This window comes from Vipera berus (assembly GCF_964194415.1).
Source record: "Vipera berus genome assembly, chromosome: 2".
Taxonomy (NCBI): Eukaryota; Metazoa; Chordata; class Lepidosauria; order Squamata; family Viperidae; genus Vipera; species Vipera berus.
Genome location: NC_138203.1, coordinates 174,150,038 through 174,171,209, shown reverse-complemented (window position 1 = coordinate 174,171,209; position 21,172 = coordinate 174,150,038). Strand labels below are relative to the sequence as shown.

Here is a 21,172-nt window from a genome sequence, read left to right as displayed (position 1 = left end):
CCCTCCCTTCCCTTCCCTTCCCCCCCTTCCCTTCCCTTCTCCTCTCCTCTCCTCTCCTTCTCTCCTCTCCTCTCCACTCCTCACCTCCTCTCCTCTCCTCTCCTCTCCTCTCCCTCTCCTCTCCTTTCCCTTCCCTTCCCTTCCCTTCCCTTCCCTTCCAGTTCTCTTCCCTTCCTCTTCTCTTCTCTTCTCTTCTCTTCTCTTCTCTTCTCTTCTCTTTCTCTTCTCTTCTCTTCTCTTCCCTTCCCTTCCCTTCCCTTCCAGTTCTCTTCCCTTCCTCTTCTCTTCTCTTCTCTTCTCTTCTCTTCTCTTCTCTTCTCTTCTCTTCTCTTCTCTTCTCTTCTCTTCTCTTCTCTTCTCTTCTCTTCTCTTCCCTTCCCTTCCCTTCCCTTCCCTTCCAGTTCTCTTCCCTTCCTCTTCTCTTCTCTTCTCTTCTCTTCTCTTCTCTTCTCTTCTCTTCTCTTCTCTTCTCTTCTCTTCCCTTCCCTTCCCTTCCCTTCCCTTCCCTTCCCTTCCCTTCCCTTCTCTTCTCTTCTCTTCTCCTCTCCTCTCCTCTCCTCTCCTCTCCTCTTCCCTTCCCTTCCCTTCCCTTCCCTTCCCTTCCCTTCCCTTCCCTTCTCCTCTCCTCTCCTCTCCTCTCCTCTCCTCTCCTCTCCTCTCCTCTCCTCTTCTCCTCTCCTCTTCTCTTCTCTTCTCTTCTCTTCTTAAAACAATGCCTTCATTTAAAATTAGTTTCAAAAAATTATTTTACTTTCGATGTTACTGCTCCTTTTTATAATAACATTCTGTTTAATCTCCATGTAAAACAATTCTATTTTCTTTTATAAATGAAACTCACAGTTTAACTGAAACTAAGTTAACTGATACTAAGCTTTCAAAATGTGATGGGATGAAAGATTTCTAAAGATGAAGGAAGTGCTGGAATAAGAAGTCAAGATGGAAGTTGGAAAATTCTGAAAAAAAATGGATCTGGAGAAGTAAAAAAGGATTAATGACAAAGTGTAGGAGAAGAAGAGGTAGAATCTGGGGTCAGTGTCAAGAGTGTCAAGAGTGGAATCACCCTAGAGTTGTTATGTTCCCACAAGTGATCTAACTGTAGCCTCCCTTGAATTTCGTTAACTTACGTAGCATCAGTTTAGTGCTGACTGTTAGTTGCCTAGATTCTTGTGCATAAGCTTGAGTAATAACTAAGTTTGGTTGGAACTTAACATTTGATCCTGATTCTTTGCACCTGACACAAAGTGGAAATTTTACAAAGCAAGACAGGAGTGATAGACACAGAGTTAGAAAGAGAATTAGATAACTTGGTTCTATTGCAGGGGTGTCAAACTCAATTTCATTGAGGGCCGCATCAGTATTGCGGTTGCCCTCAGGGGGCCAGGTGGGTATGGCCAGGGTGGGCGTGGCCTACTGGGTGGGCATGGCTAGAGTGCGTATGGCCTACTGGGTGGGCGTGGTCAGCTCTACATCGTTTGCATCAAGGGTGCCTATGGGGGCCTGGGCAGGAGTGGGACAGATCTGAGGGTCTCTGGCAGAAGGAGGGTCTCTGGGCCTCAAGGCAGTGGGGGCCGTTCCCTCACTGTTTCCAGGATGGCTTCACGGGCCACATGAAACCACTTCGCGGGCCGGATCCGGCCCCCGGGCCTTGTGTTTGACATGTCTGTTCTATTGGAATTAAGCGTGAAGGAATTTTGTTTGAGATGTAGAGCAATTGCTGAGCCTTCTGACGAACATATTGCAGAAAGGATCAGCTCTAGCAAACTTTTTGTATTGAGAATAGAAGAATAATGAAGCAAAATTGATAAATTTTACAGTATACATTCTAGATTTGCCAGAACTAGAAATGTTCCAAGGGCTGTTTTGGTACATTTTGTTAGAAAGAAGGCAAGGGATCTAATTTCACAGTGGCATTTTAATACAAGATAATTGTTTTAAAAGAAATTTTAACAGGATTTTACACACAAAAATGAATATTCTTTTTTTGACTGAAAGATTAAATCAGAAAAAGATCTTTCCAGACTGGAAAGCATCATTTTTACTTTTCAATAACAGAGATTTCTATTGAACTCTGTTCAGAAGACAAGAGAATATCTAAAAAGATTTTAAAAATTGCAAGATTTACAAATGGAGGTATCAAAAGAGGTTATACAAAAATCACAACAGATGCAATAAGAATTTGAAAGGGATAATGCTGAATTAGATGTCCCATTTACTGACTTTTCTAAATTTTTGGCCTGATCATGGATTACAAATGCTTTATAAGAAATATAAATGGAGCAAATATTCATCAAAATAGAACAAAAAACATTATTTTTTTAAAAGACATTATTTGCTTTCAAGAGACTCATCTCAGAAAAAATATATAAAATACCTGATTTATAAAACTTTGGATGAAAACTTTAAATCAGCAGGTGCAGGAAAAAAAGAAAAGAAAAGTTGTTTTGTATATTTATCCTCAACTAAAACTAGGACTTTGATAATCATGGTAGATTTGTTGGGGATGGAAGTTATTCTACATGTGGTTAAGACTTTGATATTAGGAATTTAGGCCTCAAATGAGAACCAAATTTTGTTTTATAAATGACTCATTAATAGGCTTCTGTTATGAAAAATTTGTGTTTGATGGAAATTTGGATTTGGATTTCCCCACACAGGACATTTGACATGGACAGTTTAGGATTGGTAGATATATGGAAACAGAAAAATGGCAGTTCAAGAGAATATACCTATTTTTCAGAAGGACGTAGGTTTTTCTCAAGAAAAGCCATTTGTCTGAAATTGTATAGGGTTTCCTGCCTGAGCAGGGGGTTGGACTAGATGACCTCCAAGGTCCCTTCCAACTACTTCTTCTTCTTCTTCTTCTTCTTCTTCTTCTTCTTCTTCTTCTTCTTCTTCTTCTTCTTCTTCTTATTATTATTATTATTATTATTATTATTATTATTATTATTATTATTATTATTATTATTATTATTATTATTATTATTATTATTATTATTATTATTATTATTATTATTATTATTATTATTTGATTTGGCCACAAAGGTTTTTGAAGTGGAGATATTACCAAAGATCTTTTACTTCTAACAGTCATAATAGCTCATTCAAATAATGTCATATGATTTGATTTAAATTAAATTAAATTAAATTAATTTTTTTAATTTCTTCTTTGTCCCATCACACAGATTTCTTCAAGGCTTTAAAAGGCCTCTTTCGTCAATCCAGTAGGTAGAAATTATCTAGATCACTCTTGTGGTTTGTCATTTGTAGTTCCCCTTTGAATTTTAAAACTTCAGCCAATTTCTTGTATAGATCCAGTGAAACTTCATTTCCTAAATCATTCTCTTAACCTGTCCATTTTCAATACCATCTCTACTTTGTCATATTAAATTTATCCTACATCCAAGATGGATGTTTCTAGTAAGAGGGAATAACTATTCAGGTGAAGAGGAAAACAACAACCAATCTGTCTTTTCTACTTTTGCTCTGGAGCCCCGGCCCACCCTCAATGTGTGGAGACTACTGGAACATGCTGGGGGCATGTAAGAGCTCTTATGTTCATGGTGGTGATGGTAGATGGTGGTAGATGGATTTCTGCCTTACCTGTGCTAGTTGAAGACTCTTGTAGTCTCTTCAAACATTCATCTTTATATGTAAGCCATTTAGCTTTGGTTTGCTCAAAATTTCCTTTGACCTGTAAGTAAAGAAAACATATTTAGCATCTGACAGGATCCTGCCAATTGCATGTTAAATGAAGTTTTGAGTACCCACAACCACAACCTTCAGTCGTCTATTCTGCTATTGGGGAAATGTTTACCCCTGCAACCTTTGAACAATGAATTAAACAGGATGTGTTAATTGCCAGCTGCTGAATTTTTGACACATACTGTAAGCTTTTCATATCCCATTAGCCACTATGGCAGCAAGAGCAAAATGGCTGACTTTTAACATCTGACATGAAGCAGAATGGTACAGTATGACAGACTGAGACAGCTAAAGTAGAGGGGCTAGGCTTAAATGAGTCAGTGTCATTTAAGAAAGTATTTACACAGTTCAAGCATGCCTCTCTTTGCCATCCAATGTGATTTGAGATGACACATTGTCAATACCATTGGTCAGGCAGCTCAAGAGATTAAACTTCTGCTGCCTCTTCTGTATTTTCTCTGATGCTCTTTGATATACCAGCAATATCATTTCATCCCAACCTTTCTTCAAGGGACTTGCTTGCACACTGTCAATGAGAGGTGGGGTGATGAACTTGATTCTTGTTTGTTTTGTGGTTAATTGGATCTCTCTAAGAAGCCTCACCAGTGGGACTTGAAAGTACACTTCCTGCCCAAAAAATAGAACTACAAAGACATACTGCCTCTGAAACTGGGAGAAAACATTGTGCACATCGTCAATTATTTTATAGGTACTCATAGTTTACCTATTGTTTCAGACAGGATTTCTGATGCTAAATAGGATGGTTATATGGCAATGTGCCAGGGTGACCACTCCGCTTATGATAACAGATCTAGCAGTTCCATTTGCCATCATTAGCTGAATCTCACACAGACCCACATCCTGCAGTTATGTGATCACAATTTGTGACTTCCTGCAGGCTTCCCCTTCGACTTTGTTGGTCAGAAACTGGCAGTGAAGATCACAAGTGGCGATCACATGACTCCAGGCTGCTGCAACATGATAATATGAGTCACAATCATATGAGATAGGGACACTGTGACAGCCACAGTTATGAGGACCAGTCATAAGTATCCCTCATTAAGTGCTATTGTTATTGAATGAGTGGATATTAAATGAGGATTGCCTGTATTGGTCAGATTCCAGTCTGGTCATCCAGAGAGGGCCTGTAGAAACTTTGCTTCCTTAGTGATGTCTGCAAAACCTTTTCTGCAGCAGCCCTCACTTTGGGGACACTTCTGTCCCAGAAGAGCATGCAGTTTCAGAAACAGATTAAAATAAGTCTTATTTCCAAAGGTGGTTTCAGACCCCGCCGATTGACTCTAGGGGCCCACTCTGCAGTGATTTTTTTAAAATTATTATTTTGATATTCTGATTTATTGGTTTATTTATTTGGCATTTCTTTTTGCTGACGTTGTATGCCACCTAGAATTCTTTCAGAGAGAAATATAGAAATATAATTACTAAAAACAAATAACTAAAAAATATCCTACTACTGCGATAAGATGACTTCATGGGGGTAATCACAAACCAGAAATTAGGTGGGGAAATCATACCTAAACCACAACATACTACAAAAAAAATATACAGATAGTTAAAATATAGGTAGCAAAAACATCTTTGATATTGCAATGGTTTGTGGCCCTCCAAAGCTCAATCCTTCCCAACAAAATTTTATTTCTTAGCATTTAATTCCTTTTGTTGTGTTTTGGTATCACACGAGCAGCCCTGAGTTCATGAAAGATAAACAAAACATATACAAGATCAGCGATGCAAAGCTGAGATTGGAGATTGGAGAATTTTCAATTGATTGCTCAATCCTGAAGTCATATTGCATATAGCCTGTCCTATTGGCTTCCATGGGCTTCCTTGTATATGTTGTTTATGCTGGTTTGAAATGGCAAAAATATTTCTGTTTCCTGACATCTTGTTCAGTTGAAAGTAGTTTTATTTGAATAAATAATATATTAACAAACGAAAGATATAGAATTGATGTATGTTCAAGAGGAGACGTCAGAATTAAATTGACTAACCTCATACCAAACGCTGAACTTTTAGATAAAAAACATCAAGCTCAAGAATCCCATTGAATTCTTGGGTATGTAATTTTCCTTTGTAAACTGCTTAATTTAAATGTTACTTTCTCATATCAAGCAAATGTTAAAAGTTGGCAAAAATTATTCCTAAAAAAAAATCAATTTAATTTTTCAGTTGTTTTACTATTGCTGGAAAATAACAGTTTTGAATGATTTTTTTTAAAAAAAATGATTTAATTGCTATAATTATTATGTATTTATATAAAATCTTAATTTGTATGTATCATTTGATACATTACAAGTTATATAATAAATAAATCACATTTACCCAGCAAACACAGTTATAAATTTACATTAAAGGTTAATAGTTTTTTAACGTTTAACTTTTAACTTAAACATCCTATTTAGTTTTTTTTTTCTTGCATTGCATTAAAAAAAGTAAGCATGTATAAAATTCAACAGTAAAGTGCAAGTACTTAACAAACATGTTGGAGACTAGCAGTTCGTAAAACTGACATGAAGTTCTTGGAAAAAATATTTATATGCTGTGATGTGTCTGTAGCTACAACAATCAGAATAGTGCAAACCACAGTATTCCCTCCAATACACTGTGGAAATGAAAACTGGACTTTGAAGAAGCAAGATAGGAAGAGTATTGAAGCCTTTGAACTTTGAATTTGGGAAAGAGTCCTGAGAGTACTGTAGACAGCCATGAAAACAAACAAGTGGATCATCAAAAACAATCAACCCACATTCACCTACTCAAGGAACAAATAACCAGGCTTAAATTATCCTACTTTGGACACTTTATGTCAGGAGACCTAGCTCTCTGGAAAAGGCACTAATACTGGGAGGAAAAGAAGGAAAAAGGAAAAAAAAAGGATATCTAGCAGCAAGTGGGTGGATCCAGCTACTCTGACAATGAATGCACTACTGGAAGATTTTAAAAAGCAACTTAGAAACATATCATCATGGAGAAAATACAGTATATCAATACAGGAGTTGACCCAGACTTGATAGCAGTCACTATATAAAGCATAATGAAAAAAAGTCCTGAAACACTGAACTAAGGTAATATGAATGATCTCCTGGGCAGTGAATTAAATGATGTATATTTAATCAGGTATCAGTTTCACAAGGTGGAGCTCATAAAAGTTATCTGTAAAGAACACCAGATTAAAAATGTACTTAAGTCTGAAAGCTAGAGACATCTAGAAAAGCAGTTATGACCTCTGCCCCATCATTGGCCTGTCCAAGGTGAGAATCTATTATATTTTTAAACTGACTTAAGTCTGAAAAGGAGATATGGATGTCACTGGATACATGATATACAAACTGAGGCCCTAAGTTTAAAACTGAATGAAATGTACAATCAAATAGATTGATTTGAGGGACCATTCTTATTTTTGGTACTTCACTGTTTGTGCTGTTGACATGGAAAATTTATTTTATTTATTTATTTATTTAATACTATTTCTATACCGCCCTTCTCCCGAAGGACTCAGGGCGGTGAACAGGGCAAGAATAAAAATACAAATTACAAAAATTAAAACAAGATTAAATAAATGCCCACATACTAAAATACATCTTTAAAATCTAATAAAATAACAATAGCAAACCCCCCCCCCCCAATCCCCTCATCAGGCCAGGCCAGCTTGTTCAAAAAAGTATGTTTTTAGCTCGCGGCGAAAGGAGCGAAGGTCGGGCGCCGTCCGGAGCTCAACCGGTAGCTGATTCCATAGCTCCGGGGCGCCCACAGGGAAGGATCTCCCCCTGGGGGCCACCAGTCGACATTCTCTGACCGGAGGCACCCTGAGGAGGCCCTCTCTGTGGGAACGCACAGGGCGGAGGGAAGTCGATGCCGGCAGCAGGTGTTCCCTCAGCATTTAAATGATTAAATCATGGTGTGACATAAATATAGCAGGCCCATTTAACAAAAAGAATGGAAACTGGTTATTTATAACATAATATATAATCTGTGGTTTGTGATAGTAGCTGTTTTGCAGATGTGATGAGTGTTGCTTGTGATCAAACTCCTCCATCTGTGCTGTTTGCCATTTAGGTCTGCCTGCCATAACCTCTGGTTTTAAACAATGACATATGATAAATGGTCACTATTTGAGTTACAGACTAGTGTCTGAGATACAACCTGCTCAGGAAATACATTTTAGTAAAAAATTAACTAAGAGATATCTACATTCCAGTGTAATAAATTGATTTAACACTCATGGCTTTTTCTTAAGATATTTTGTCAAACTTTACTGGGTAAAAATGAAATATCTTGGTTAAAGGTCAATATCTACTTCAGGCAACTACTATTCTGCATTATAGGTAAGAATCCTTCAGACAGCATGGTGTTAGCAGTTAAAATACTGTAATAGGGGAAAAAAGATTTGGGGTCCTCTCTTAGGCCCCCAGGCCATCTAAATAGTATTAGGCCAGTCACACCCACTCAGCCTAATAAGCATCAAGCTCTGTGACAAAACTGGTTGCAACACAAATCTCTTGTATCATGCATCAGTAGCTTCCCTGCATGAACTAGAATCTAGTCCATCTAGTTACTAGATGGATGCAGTACCAAAAAACTTCATACCAAGTGGAACAAACTTTTAGAACAACATCATAGAGAAGGACTTTTCCAAAAAAATAAACAAACAAGCTTGCTGGATCAGGCCAAAGTCCATCCTAGTCAAACATTTTATTTTTCAGAGTGGTCAGCTAGAGGCCTCTGGTCTACATAAATATAAGAGATGGAGACCCCTACTTTTTCCCCTGGAAAAGGTATTTGATGGCCTGTTGCCCACAATTAAGTAGTACTGAAATTTCAAGACTATCAGCCATTGATAGAACTGTCTTCCATGAATTTACCCAAGCCTCTTTTAAAACCGTTCATGTTGTACTGTAAGTGGCGATCACCATGTGTGGTAGCAAGTATTTTCACAAATTAATTATATGCTATGTGAAGAAATACCTTCTTCCAACTGTTCTAAATTTCATTCCAATCAGTTTCTTTGGAGGACCTTTGGCCCCAGTTCTGAGATGCAGAGAAAACTTTTCTACGTACTTCCTCTATGCTTTGAATGATTTTCTAAATCTTGATCATATTTCTGAATCACCACTGAATTCCAACTCTATTCCATGTTTGTCCGCTTTCTCATAAGGAAAGAGTTTGAGCCCCCTTTGCAGTTTTCCAGCTTCATTATATCTAAATGTAGATGTCTTGCTCTCTCTCTGTTCATACACACACACACACACACACACACACACACGCAGAGAGAGAGAGAGAGAGAGAGAAGAGAGAGAGAGAGAGAGAGAGAGAGAGAGAGAGAGAGAGAGAGAGAGAGAGAGAGCATTGCAGTGTTAGCTATTTAATTTTTATTGCCTTTCCTAATGATCTCCAGCACATAATTTGTCCTTTTTTTCATATAGTTGTTGTCTATTTAGTAGAGCCCAAGAACTTCTTGATTTGTTACAGACATCTCTGATCTCAGGATCATTTATGTGAAATAGGCATTTTTACTCCAGTGTGCATTATTTTAAACTTGAATTTGCCATTTGACTACTCACCTAATTCAACTACAAACCAATCAGTTTAGCATCAATACTTGGGAAGATCCTAGAAAAGATAATAAAAAATAGATCTGCGAACAACTAGAAGCAAACAAAGTTATAACTAGTAGCCACCATGGGTTTGTTAAAAATAGATCATGCCAAACCAATCTTATTTCATTCTTCGATAAATAGACTAAACTAGTAGAACAGAGAAATGCTGTGGATGTAGTATACTTAGATTTCAGTAAAGCATTTGATAAAGTAGACCACAACCTACTCCTTGGTAATCTAGAAAAATGTGGAATAGACAACATCACCATCAGATGGATCTGTAGCTGTAGTCCTCAATGGTACTACATCCACATGGAGAGAAGTAAGCAGTGGGGTACCTCAAGGTTCCATCTTATGTTCAGTACTCTTCAATATCTTCATCAATGACTTAGATGAGGGAATTGAAGGGGAACTCATCAAATTTGCAGATGACACCAAACTGACAGGAGTAAGCAACACCCCAGAAGATAAACTCAGGATCCAAAAAGATCTTGACAAACTTGAACAATGGGCCTTATCCAACAAAATGGGTTTCAGTGTGGAGAAAAGCAAAGTTTTACATTTAGGCAGGAAAAATCAAAGGTACAAGTACAGATTGGGTGAGACCTGGCTCAAAAACAGTAACTGTGAGAGGGACCCTGGAGTTCTAGTGGACAATCACTTGATAATGAGCCAGCAGTGTGCAGCAGCAACCAAAAAAGTGAATACAATCCTGGGTTGTATAAACAGAGGTATAGAATCAAGAACACACGAAGTACTAGTACCGCTTTATAAAACCCTATTAAGACCATACCTGGAATACTGCAAGCAATTTTGGTCACCATATCACAAAAACAAATGTTGAGAGTTTGGAATAAAGTCAGAGAAGAGCAACTAGGATGATCAAAGGTCTGTAGACTAAAATACGAAGAACGGCTGCAGGACTTGGGTTTGGCTAGTCTAAAGAAAAGAAGAAATAGAGGAGACATGATAGCAGTATTCCAGTTTTTGAGGGGCTGCCACAAAGAAGAGGGGGTCAAATTATTCACCAGAGCACCAGAGGAAGGACAAGAAACAATGGCTGGAAACTGATCAAAGACAGAAGCAATCTGGAATTAAGGAGAAACTTCCTGACAATGAGGACAGTTAACCAGTGGAACAGCGTGCCTCCAGAAATCCTGGGTGCCCCATCACTGGAGAGTTTTAAGAAGAGACTAGAGAGTCACTTGTCTGAGATGGTATAGGTTCTCCTGTTTGAGCAGGGGGCTGGACTAGAAGACCTCCAAGGTCCCTTCCAGATTCTATTCTATTCTATTCTATTCTATTCTATTCTATTCTATTCTATTCTATTCTATTCTATTCTATTCTATTCTATTCTATTCTATTCTATTCTATTCTATTCTATTCTATTCTATTCTATTCTATTCTATTTTTCTAGTGCACCTCAGAATTTTACCTTGTTTTTACTATCAGTCTGAATAGTTGGGTATCATACAAACGTGGCCAGTTCACTTACTTACTGCTTAAATTGAGATAATTTATGAATAAATTTAAAAAGGACCAACCAAGATTTTTGCAGACTCCACTTCTTTTTACCCCTTATTGAGAAAACTGACCATTTACAAGCAGGCCATTGGGGGTCACAAACTGACTGAGGAGATGTCAAAATCTGCAAGATGGCAGGAAGATGTCAAAATAAAGCCTCTTGTAAACATGGCATTTTTTTATTAATTAGGTAAGATTTCTCCTTCCTCAGATTCTGGATTATACTGCTATTTATTTTAACAGATAGCTGTAAACATTTGTAGTGTTATTTAAAGGGTATCATTAAAAGGTAATAAATTAAAATAAAAAACCCAGTATGACATCAATCCTGCATAAAAATACATGACTCCAAAAATTTAAAGTACCATAAAGCATTCTGTAGGGACAAACATTAGAATCTTTCAAAAATTCTGGAAGAACAGAAAGGTTTTGATCTGCCATTAAAAACAGACATGATCATCAATTTGATTTCATACATCATTGGAATTACTTCACCATATCAATATAGGAGCTAGAATTATCCACAGAAATTCCCATAACAGGTTAACCAAAAATGGAAGATTGGTTGCTTCTTGACAGGGGCCCAAGTTGTCAAGTCAGCCTTTGGAACAGAAGCCAAAGCTTCTAAGCTGTCTTTAGTGACTGCCCATAAAGATAACCATTCCAGAGAAGAGCCATTTGTCACTTGGCTGAGTTAATGCCCTTGCCATCATGTGAGTTGTTAGCAACTTGGCCAAAATCCAATATGCTGGCAAGAAATATGAGCAAATGTCTGCCTTTGGTTCAGCAAGGCAGAAATCTCTGTCCCTGAACTGGCTGTGAAATTCTTCATGAGAATTATTGTTCTTTGGAAGGACAGATACTGAAGCTGAAGCTCAAATACTTTGGCCACCCAATGAGATGAGAGGTGTAATTGGAAAAGACACTCATGTTGGGGAAGACTGAAGGCAAAAGGAGAAGGGGATGGCAGAGGATGAGATGGTTAGGTAGTACCATGGATGCAATGAACAAGAATTTTAGTAAACTCCAGGAGACAGTGGAAGGCAGAGCAGCCTGGAGTGCTGTGGGATCACAAAGAGTCTGACACACTTTAGTGACTGAATAATAACAAGAGTTCAAGTCTTTTTCCCATTTCTCCCTATGCAAACATTCTCCAAGCTTTCTATCATGAACTTCTAAGCCCTTTGACCAACTGTTTCTAGCTTTGCTGCTATTTATGTTCATTTTTCTTCCATCCCATCTGAGGCAGATGAAGGAGGCAGCAACGTGTCTCCAGTCAAGAAGGATTTGAGTATTTTTTGCATCAATTCTGGTAACTTATCCATCTAACTTATTATTAGTTGAAGGCTAAACAGGGTCAGTCCACAGGATGGGTCCATTGTTCATCAACAGCAGTTATATAGGCGATGGTGCACAATTATTTACGTGAGCCATGAGAAAGGAATCCTTCTCTAGAGGCTGGAGTCACTTGGGTTCTTCCTACTCTTTCCGTTCCTCCTTCCCAATGTAAGCAATCATGAAAGTTTTGTTGGTCAATGAACCTTATTTTAGAGGAATGGAGGTTATGCATGTGCCTTGTTGTGTGTGTGTTGTTTTAAAGAATGCACTTAAGGCACAACTTGGCTTTAAAATAGTGGGGACCTTGAAAGGAAAACACAAAAAAATGCTGTTAGTCATGGACCTCAGTTTATTTGCACATGCTATGTCATATTCATCAGTCATTTGTAGTTTTTTTTCTCCCTCCACCAATGGCATTTGATTTTTTCCCCCCAAAATGTAACAGTGGTAGTTTCAGTTCAGAGCAGAAAAGCCACTGGTCAACTTGCTCAGAGTATAAGCAGGCATATACATAGAATGAAGGCTATTGCTAAGCACATTGATTTGTGCTTCTTAGATTGTAAGCCGCCCTGAGACTTCGGAGAAGGGCGGGATATAAATGGGATTTTAAAAAAATAATAATAATTCCCCACCTCCTGCCCTCAGTTGCTTTTCCTTTGCAGGGTGGAAATGTGCAGGGACCCTTTGAAACAGTCTCCTAGTAAATTAATTTACTCGTTTTCAATCGAGGGAAAAAATAAATAAAATTACTGAACATAATACAGCACACTGAAACAGAAGGCACCACTTGCATTGTAGCCCAAGATATTATTCAAGTCCAATCTGTGTGGTTGGTTTATGATTCAGTCCCAGGAAACTGAGTTAATTTCATAAGCTATGGTCAACTCAGTCACCGTGTCGCTGGATTTGTATCTTGCTTCCTGGGGATGGCAGTAAGGGTGAGACAAGTGTGGTGATCTCATCTTCTAGCTAAGGCACAAACCAAAAGCTACAAGAGCATTTCCAAATTGCATTCTGGAACAATATGCCATGTTTGACTTAAGATTGTTTCTGTGTTAGATAAACAAGGGGCCTCAGGATGGCAAACAAAAATATCAAGAAAAATAAACTTTTCAACTTTCCTAAGACTAATGGAGGCAATTAAGTAAGACAATTAGACAGAATAAGTATACAGCCATCCCTCCTCTCTTTTCAAGTTCCCCCAACTTTAAGCTTCATACAAAGACTCCCCCCCATCCAACAGCCTACACTCAGTAAGCTTTACCTACTCAAGGTTATGAGCTACCTATGAATCTTACATGAATCCTTTCATGGGGCCACAAGTAACTGCTGGGAGCTTGCTGCTCCACTGAAAAGGGGAAGGCACAGTGCACAAACTTTTGCAAATGTATACAAGCCTACCTTAATAATCCAAGCAATGCAAACTGAAAAGTCCTGCTTATCAGTAGCTGTTCCATCCTGCCTCCATGTGCCTCTCTTAGGCTGGGTTCACCCAACATACAGACCTAGCCATAATTGCACTATATTATGCTGAATCACCCAAGTGGTGTTTTTTTATATACATGTAATACGCTCAACTTCATATTCAAACCAACCATGTCATCATCTATTTGTGCCATCATATTTTTCTGTTTTCAGGGCTCCTTAAAGGATGCACGTACAAAAAAAGGGGAGGGGTGGATCTTCAGTTACAACGCCATTCTTGCAATCTTGTAGTTTTGACCCACTCACATTGTGGACATGCCTGGTTCCTTTAATGCCCATTTAACTAGAATTCTTAGTGGATGTGGAAAGGGAAAACAGCTAGAATTCAGTACATTCCAATGTGTCAAAATAAAGAGTATTGCTAAGATACAATTAAACATAGTCTTATGCCACTTGCAATGGCTATAGTTGGACTAGTGCTGTTGGATAACAAATTCCCACCATTTAATTCCAAGTTAAATATAGATTACTATTTTCCAGGCTTTTTCTTCTCACCCTGAAATATAAAAGATAGAGCAAATACTTCCAATGGAATGAACCTAGTCTGGTCATTGCTCTCTGAACTTCATCGCTAGCATCCCATTCAGACTAGAGTCTGACCCAAAGCATGTAAGAATTAGATGAACTAAATTACTAAATTTAATAAAAAAAAATAAAAAAAAAGAATTAGATGAACTTGTGCAGATATTGATCACGGTCTGGATGGGAGTCAATAAATTAAGACTAAATCTCAATGAAATAGCATGACCACTAGATTCCCAGGAACTAAAGAGCTGCTATGATGCAGAGGTTAAGACATTTGTCTAGGTTTGGGGAAATCCAGATTTATATCCGCACTTAATCATGAAAAAAAATCATGAAATCATAGTCAATGATTTTGGATTCACGTTGTATAACCAGATTGTTTTTATGGAAATAAAATAGAGATCCCCATGTAAGGCATCTTGAGCACCTAGAAACAAAATAGAATATAAATAAAGTGATACAATTGCTGACAGTAATACTGTCTTTCTGAAAGAGAGCAGTAGCAAGGCTGAGAATATTTCTTTATTCATTTTTATCACTAGAATTTCAGGTAGCTCAAAATTGTTCAAACAGCTTGAGCTGGTCTTTTGCTTCTTCCAACTGTTCTTGAAAAGTCAATTAATTATTGCCTAGAACATTGTAATGTACTTCATGGGGCATTTTTCTTGAGGGTGACCAAGAAGCTGTAATAAGGCAGATTGAGATGACTAAATGACCAAACTATTATGTTACTCATTAAAGTAGCCCAACTTCTTCTAGGTGTTTACATGCGCCTGAAAAAAGGCTACTGGTGTTGGTGCTGCTTTAAGAATTGCCTTAATTTAAAAAGTCAAATTGTTTTCACAAAGAGCAGAAAGATGCTATGTGTTCCAAGTGCTTTTTCCAAATCATTTTCGAAGCACACACAATATTAGATAAATATTAGTCTGCAACAGCACATAGAAATGTTATAAGTTTATAAGGACTTCTGGAGTCTCCCAAAATGTTTTTATTCCAATCTTCCTTGGCCATGGCATCCTTTGGAGATGGGGGTTTATGACCCCAGAATTCCTAGCCTACATGTGGATTGCTAAATATTCTGGAAGTTTTAGTCCACATATCGGGAGGTGCAGAGGTGAAGAGTAGTTGAGGAAGGCTATTCTAATTCCACCCTCACAAGGAAAATGAAAACAGAATACACTAATGAAAAGCTGCATGGAATGGAGGGAGGGAGTAACTTCAATATCCCACTTGTTGAAAACAATGTGTTATATGGAACTACAAGAATTTTTTGATTGCAGAGTCCTATTTTTCATTGTCAGCCATTGATGTTTAGGTTCGCAGAAACATTTAATTTGGAAATTCAGTCTGAAGGCAATTCAAATCAACTTTCTAAACTGAGTCAGAAGTCAAATAAAATCAGATCATCTGAATCACTTTCAAATATTTTGGTTGTTTCTGCCCATAAGCTAAGCTTCTGAAAATTTGCAGCAAATCAATTCATTCTGACAAACCGAATTCAGGGTTTGACTCAAATTGTTTTTTTCTGAATCAATTTGAATTGGCAACATTGAATTGGACCTATGGAGTGAACCAATAATTCAAATGGTTATTGCTAAGCGCATTTGATTTGTGCTTAGATTGTAAGCCGCCCTGAGTCTTCGGAGAAGGGCGGGATATAAATGGGATTTAAATAAATAAATAAATAAATAAATAAATAAATAAATAAATAAATAAATAAATAAATGGGATTTGATATTATTTCAACATTCCTACTGATGTTCGACATTCCTACTGATGTTAACTCAAGTTAAATCTGACAGTTTAGTCTTTTGGAATTCTATACCATAAAATGGTTCTGTGAGGTTAACCATATTTGCTTTCAATTATTGTTCATTTAGTTTTGTATTGCTTGATCTTACTCAAAAATCTGCATACATGGATTGCTCTATAAATAATAAGTATCCTGCTGATTTGAAAGAGTTATGTTCGTGGGATAAAAGTTTGTTTTAAAAAGAATTTTCTATTAATCAGAACATAAAAAAATAAATATCCTAATACTATTGATAATTTCCTTCTGCGTCTGTATCTTGGTATTCAGCTCTTACTAAAATAAAAAAGGAAATATTAGTTCTTTGAAACTAGATGAAGAAATATATGCAGGATTGTAGAATCTAGATTTTTCCTACAGTTCAGTCCCAGTTTTTATCTACACAATAGCACTGAGTACAAAATGAATTCTTTTCTGAATAGGAAACATGGCTTAGCAACAGCGGTCAACAAAGATGACAACCTGACAAAAATGGGATTTCTGTTATCTTTTTGCTCAAAATGCATAAAGAACCCCATTTTTTAGTCTTTTTCTTGAAGTCTTGATTCATTCAAATAGGCTAGATAAGCATCTGTTGTTTGGCATGTATTGCAAAAATGCGGCAATATGAGCATCAGTCTCAAAAATCAGCTCAAGCTTTAATGGTATCAAATTGAGTGGAGCTCTTCAAGGCCTTCATCCCATGAGGTGTCCTATTAAGCCACTTTACTGCATAACATGATCTGTGCTCTGTGTATCACAACACATAGGAACAAAGAAAGAGTTGACTGGCATAATATTACAAGAGAACAGCAAAGCCTGTAATAAAACAAGGCTATTGCTACTTGCTGATAGTAGCTGTTGCCAATACAGCAATGCCAACAATAATGTATTGTTGCATAAGGACATCTTGGATCTTGCTATCAGGGTGATGCCACAGATCAAACTAGGTTGGCATGGCAGCCACTGTTTGCCATACTTATACTCACTAGTCAGGACAGAAATTCAGAGAACTGCATCAAATCATCCTCAATAGATTGTCTTCTTTTCAACCAACTGAGATAAAATTAATACTGTGTTTCAAGAAAGGACTTCTATAATAGCATCTTAAACACCTTCCTAAACATGAAGAAGATTTTGTATCATCCACACTGAAACCCTTTTTTCTAGCCATAGATCTGACTACAACCCAGGCTTTCAGATCAGCTGAATTATCCATTCTAAGCGTGAAAAAGAACACCTTTTTAGAAATTTAAAAATTAAGTCAGAACCTTAAATCTGAATAAGTCAACAACCATGGAGGTGGATTAAGTCTTTAAGTAAAAGCATATTTCTAGGAAAAAAGACAGTTACTGGATAAAAAGAAGATCATGAATTCATCTGCATATATTTTGGAAAGTCTGAACAAATGGCTGGATTATGATGGACTCTGGGAGGGAATCGCTGCAAAGATTGTAATAGTGAACCCAAAATGTAATCTTTTTGCATCCTAATTACTTATCTTTAGCAGTGACATGAAATATGAATTATTATAGAAAAGCTGAATCATACTGACTCTGATTGCTTTTGACAAGAAAAGCCACAGCCAATTTGCAGAAACCTCAGTGGATTATCAGGTAAGCCATGCCCAATCATATACAAGTAGCCATCTATAAATTCCATACAGTTCTGTTCAAGAAGCTCTACTTGTGACTATGTCCCAGCAAATACTTGAACGTAAGCTCAGCGGAATGTTCATATTTGAAACCGATAAGTCTGAAAGTGACATATTTTCTTACCTCTCTGAATAGAAACAGTACTGTGATTGCAAGAAATGATCTGAGACGCGTCCCACAGCACTGGATCATGGTGAAGAGAAGGGCGAGTGTTCAGCTTAATCCAAAAAGATAAATTTTGCTTGCTTTGCTTGTGAGCGTTTTCGGAGCCCTCTTTTCTCAGTAAAAAAAAAAGGAAACATATATCACTATTGTATGGCACAGACTTTCTCCCACTTGGAATAGTTCCTGGTTCTTATAAAGGTAACAGATAACAAAGTTGCTCCAACAACCTGCAGGCGTCTCAGCATCGGGCTTCCTTTGGCTTCTTCTCTGTTGAAAGAATGAAAGGGGGGCAAAGAGAGGCTGGGAGAGTTTACTGTAAACTTTAGAAGCACGTTGATTTTTTGTTGCTTTCTCTTCTTGGCCAATGAGGAGTGAGAAAAGCATCAGACAGCACTCAGAGTTGGAAGTTTTGCTGGGGTGGCCTCTCACTTTTGTCACCAAGAGGCTGTCTCTGGAAAACAGTTGCTTAAAAGATAGAAGAGTAAGTGAACGGGGCAGGAGAGAGAGAGAGAGAGAGAGAGACACCGCCTCTTTCTGCAAGAATCTGACAGAGCAAGGCTGGTCCTGGACTCTTGCCAAGGCGCAGGCAGCTGAGCAATGTTCTTTAACTCTGTCCCTGAGGTGGCTAGACAGGGACTTGAAATATGTCAGTAAAGCAAGAGATTTACCATGGACCATTTTTAATTTTTTTTGCAACCCCGTGGGATGAAGGAGTAAAACAGGGATATCCAACTTGGGCAACTTTAAGACTTGTAGGTTTCAACTCCTAGAATTCCCCAACCAGTCATTCTGGAAGTTGAAGTCCACAAGTCTTAAGGCTGAACACCTGGAATAGAACATGGGACTACATTTTACTGATTTGTGTGTGTTATGATCAGATCAGTAAAGCAAGGGCTTTCTTCTTCTTCTTCTTCTTCTTCCATACCCCGGCAATATTTGCTTATTTACACCCCACAGATTCTGTAAAGCAACAATCAAGCAAAGTATTTGGGATCATAATAGTTCACACAACCTGAGTTGAATGTTACAATACATGCATGGATGACTCTATCAACAAAGAGGGCCATCCATATATATTGTAACATTGAACTCGGGTTGTGTTAATCAACATGGTCCCAAATCCTTTGTAGACAGAGAGACAAGAGTCATGAAGTATAAGCATTAGGCCTCATCCAGTAATAGGACCTAGCCAAGTTTGGCTGGTTGTAAAACTAAATTAATTTAGCTCTGGTTAGGACTTGGAGGGCAGACAATTTGAAATTTGAGAGCTGTTGGTTTGATTGGGTCAAAAAATATCCCAGAAAATGATGGCAAATCCTTCTATAACATTAACAAGGAAACTGCACAGATGAATTAACCAGGAACTGACCTTTGACTTGAGAATATAGCGATTTTTACAGTATTTCATTTACAATTGTATACTGCCCCTTAATGCATAGCCCAACCTCTAAATTCCTTACAGTACTTGGAGGACTAGAAACCCTGTTGCAGCCCAAACGGGAAAGACTTACTAAGGAAGCCCAGAGCAATACATAAATTTATTGTTATCATTTGCAAGGAGATTGAATCACTCTGGTCATAGAGAACATGATATTAATTTACCTCCAAAACATTTCAGAATTCATTGGAAGAAGCTTTAACATTTGCAAATTAAATAGTTCTGCATAACAGAATAACAGAATTGGAAGGGACCTTGGAGGTCTTCTAGTCCAACCCCCTGATCAAGAGAAGACCTATACATTTCAGACAAATGGTTGTCCAGTCTCTTCTTAAAGGCTTCAGTGATGGATCACCCACAACTTCTGAAGGCAAGCCATTCCACTGGTTTATTGTTCTCGCTTGATATAGTGAAGTCTGGCCTTATCTTTGGGCTTGGTGGGGATGCAGAAGTGGAGGAGGTCCTGCACAGAATTCAAGTCAATTTATTAGCTTCCTATATAACTGTAGCAAGGCTAAAAGAAGTTGTGCTCCAGTATAGGTGGCATAGCTTTAGTTTTTGCTCCAAAAGGTGGTGGAAGTGATTAGATAGGAGATACTTCAGCACTGATTTTGATTAATCAAACTGAATTGGTTGAAAATAGAGAGTGAGTGGCAAATCAGGAGGGGGAAAAAATCTTTTTTTCAAAGAAAAAAGAATAGGAACAAAGGAGTCAGCAAAGAGATTTCAGTGAAGTTGGAATGATACTTGAATTTCTAAGATGGAATTTATTGAATCTGTTCACCCTCCCATCTCTATCAGCTGACAAGCAAGGCCCCAATGGCTGATGTTTACAGGAGTTGAAATCCAACACATCTGGATGGCAGCATGTTGAGAAACCCTGCTAAGTTTAGTCTTGTTTTTCTTCTTTCCTGCTATATAGTGTACAACCCACTGGGCCTCTAGAATAATTAACTTTGGAAATTGAACAACAGCCTGAAAATATTGAGTGGATGGATATTTTTCCCTCCAGCTATGTAAGTAGCCCTGCTTATATAAGAAAGATGTAGACTAGCCTGGGGAGTCAGCAGTAAGATCACAATGATACAACATGTGATGTTTGTACAACTGCAGGCTTGGGGAACTATAGTTGTTCAAAGGCTGTTAGGCTAAAACTGCTATCACTTCTATATGGTGGCCATACCTGTGTTCAGTAGCTGAATATTTACAGGATCACCTCTTGTATTTAGTTACTTGCATTTTTTCCTGACTCACAATTTAATCCTAAAAATGCCTACTCTAAGCAATTCTTACTGAACGGAGTAGTGTTTTATGTATCGGTAGTAACTGGACGCGGTGGCTCAGTGGGTTAGGACGCTGAGCTTGTCGATCAGAAGGTCGGCAGTTTGGCGGGTCGAATCCCGAGTGCCGCGTAACAGAGTGAGCGCCTGTTACTTGTCCCAGCTTCTGCCAACCTAGCAGTTCGAAAGCACGTAAAAATGCAAGTAGAAAAATAGGGACCACTATGATGGGAAGGTAACAGCGTTCCGTGCGCCTTTGGCATCTAGTCATGCCGGCCACATGACCACGGAGATGTCCTCGGACAAACGCTGGCTCTTCGGCTTTGAAACGGAGATGAGCACCGGCCCCTAGAGATGGAAACGACTAGCACGCATGTGCGGGGGAACCTTTACCTTTACCTTTACCTTAGTAACTGGAACTGTTTATTCCATAATAGCAAGAATGGAGATCCTCCACTCCACTGGCCACACCTGGAAAACTAAACCAGTCTATACCACCCAGCCTGTGGGACTTCAGACCAGCCCTCCTCCTCCATCTCTACTTGCTTCTCACCCATGAAGTACTGCTTTCAAGATGATTGCAGTGCCCTGAAGGAGGACTTCCCCATGCTTTCTTAAAGGGAGAGCATGTGGGGCAGAAGAAGAAAAAAAAA

At 38.1% G+C, this 21,172-nt stretch overlaps 1 protein-coding gene across 1 annotated transcript in view; it reads right to left on the bottom strand.

The window, feature by feature from the left end:
- GLP2R (glucagon like peptide 2 receptor) overlaps positions 1 to 17,840 on the bottom strand; it is a gene marked incomplete at its 5' end in the record, with an annotated part of 39,856 nt that extends 22,016 nt beyond the window's left edge. The window contains 2 exons of the mRNA XM_081319012.1: positions 3,601 to 3,691; positions 17,760 to 17,840. Of these exons, the coding sequence (XP_081175138.1) occupies positions 3,601 to 3,691; positions 17,760 to 17,840 (172 nt within the window). The remainder of the gene's footprint in view (positions 1 to 3,600; positions 3,692 to 17,759) is intronic.
- Between the last annotated feature and the right edge of the window lie 3,332 nt (positions 17,841 to 21,172).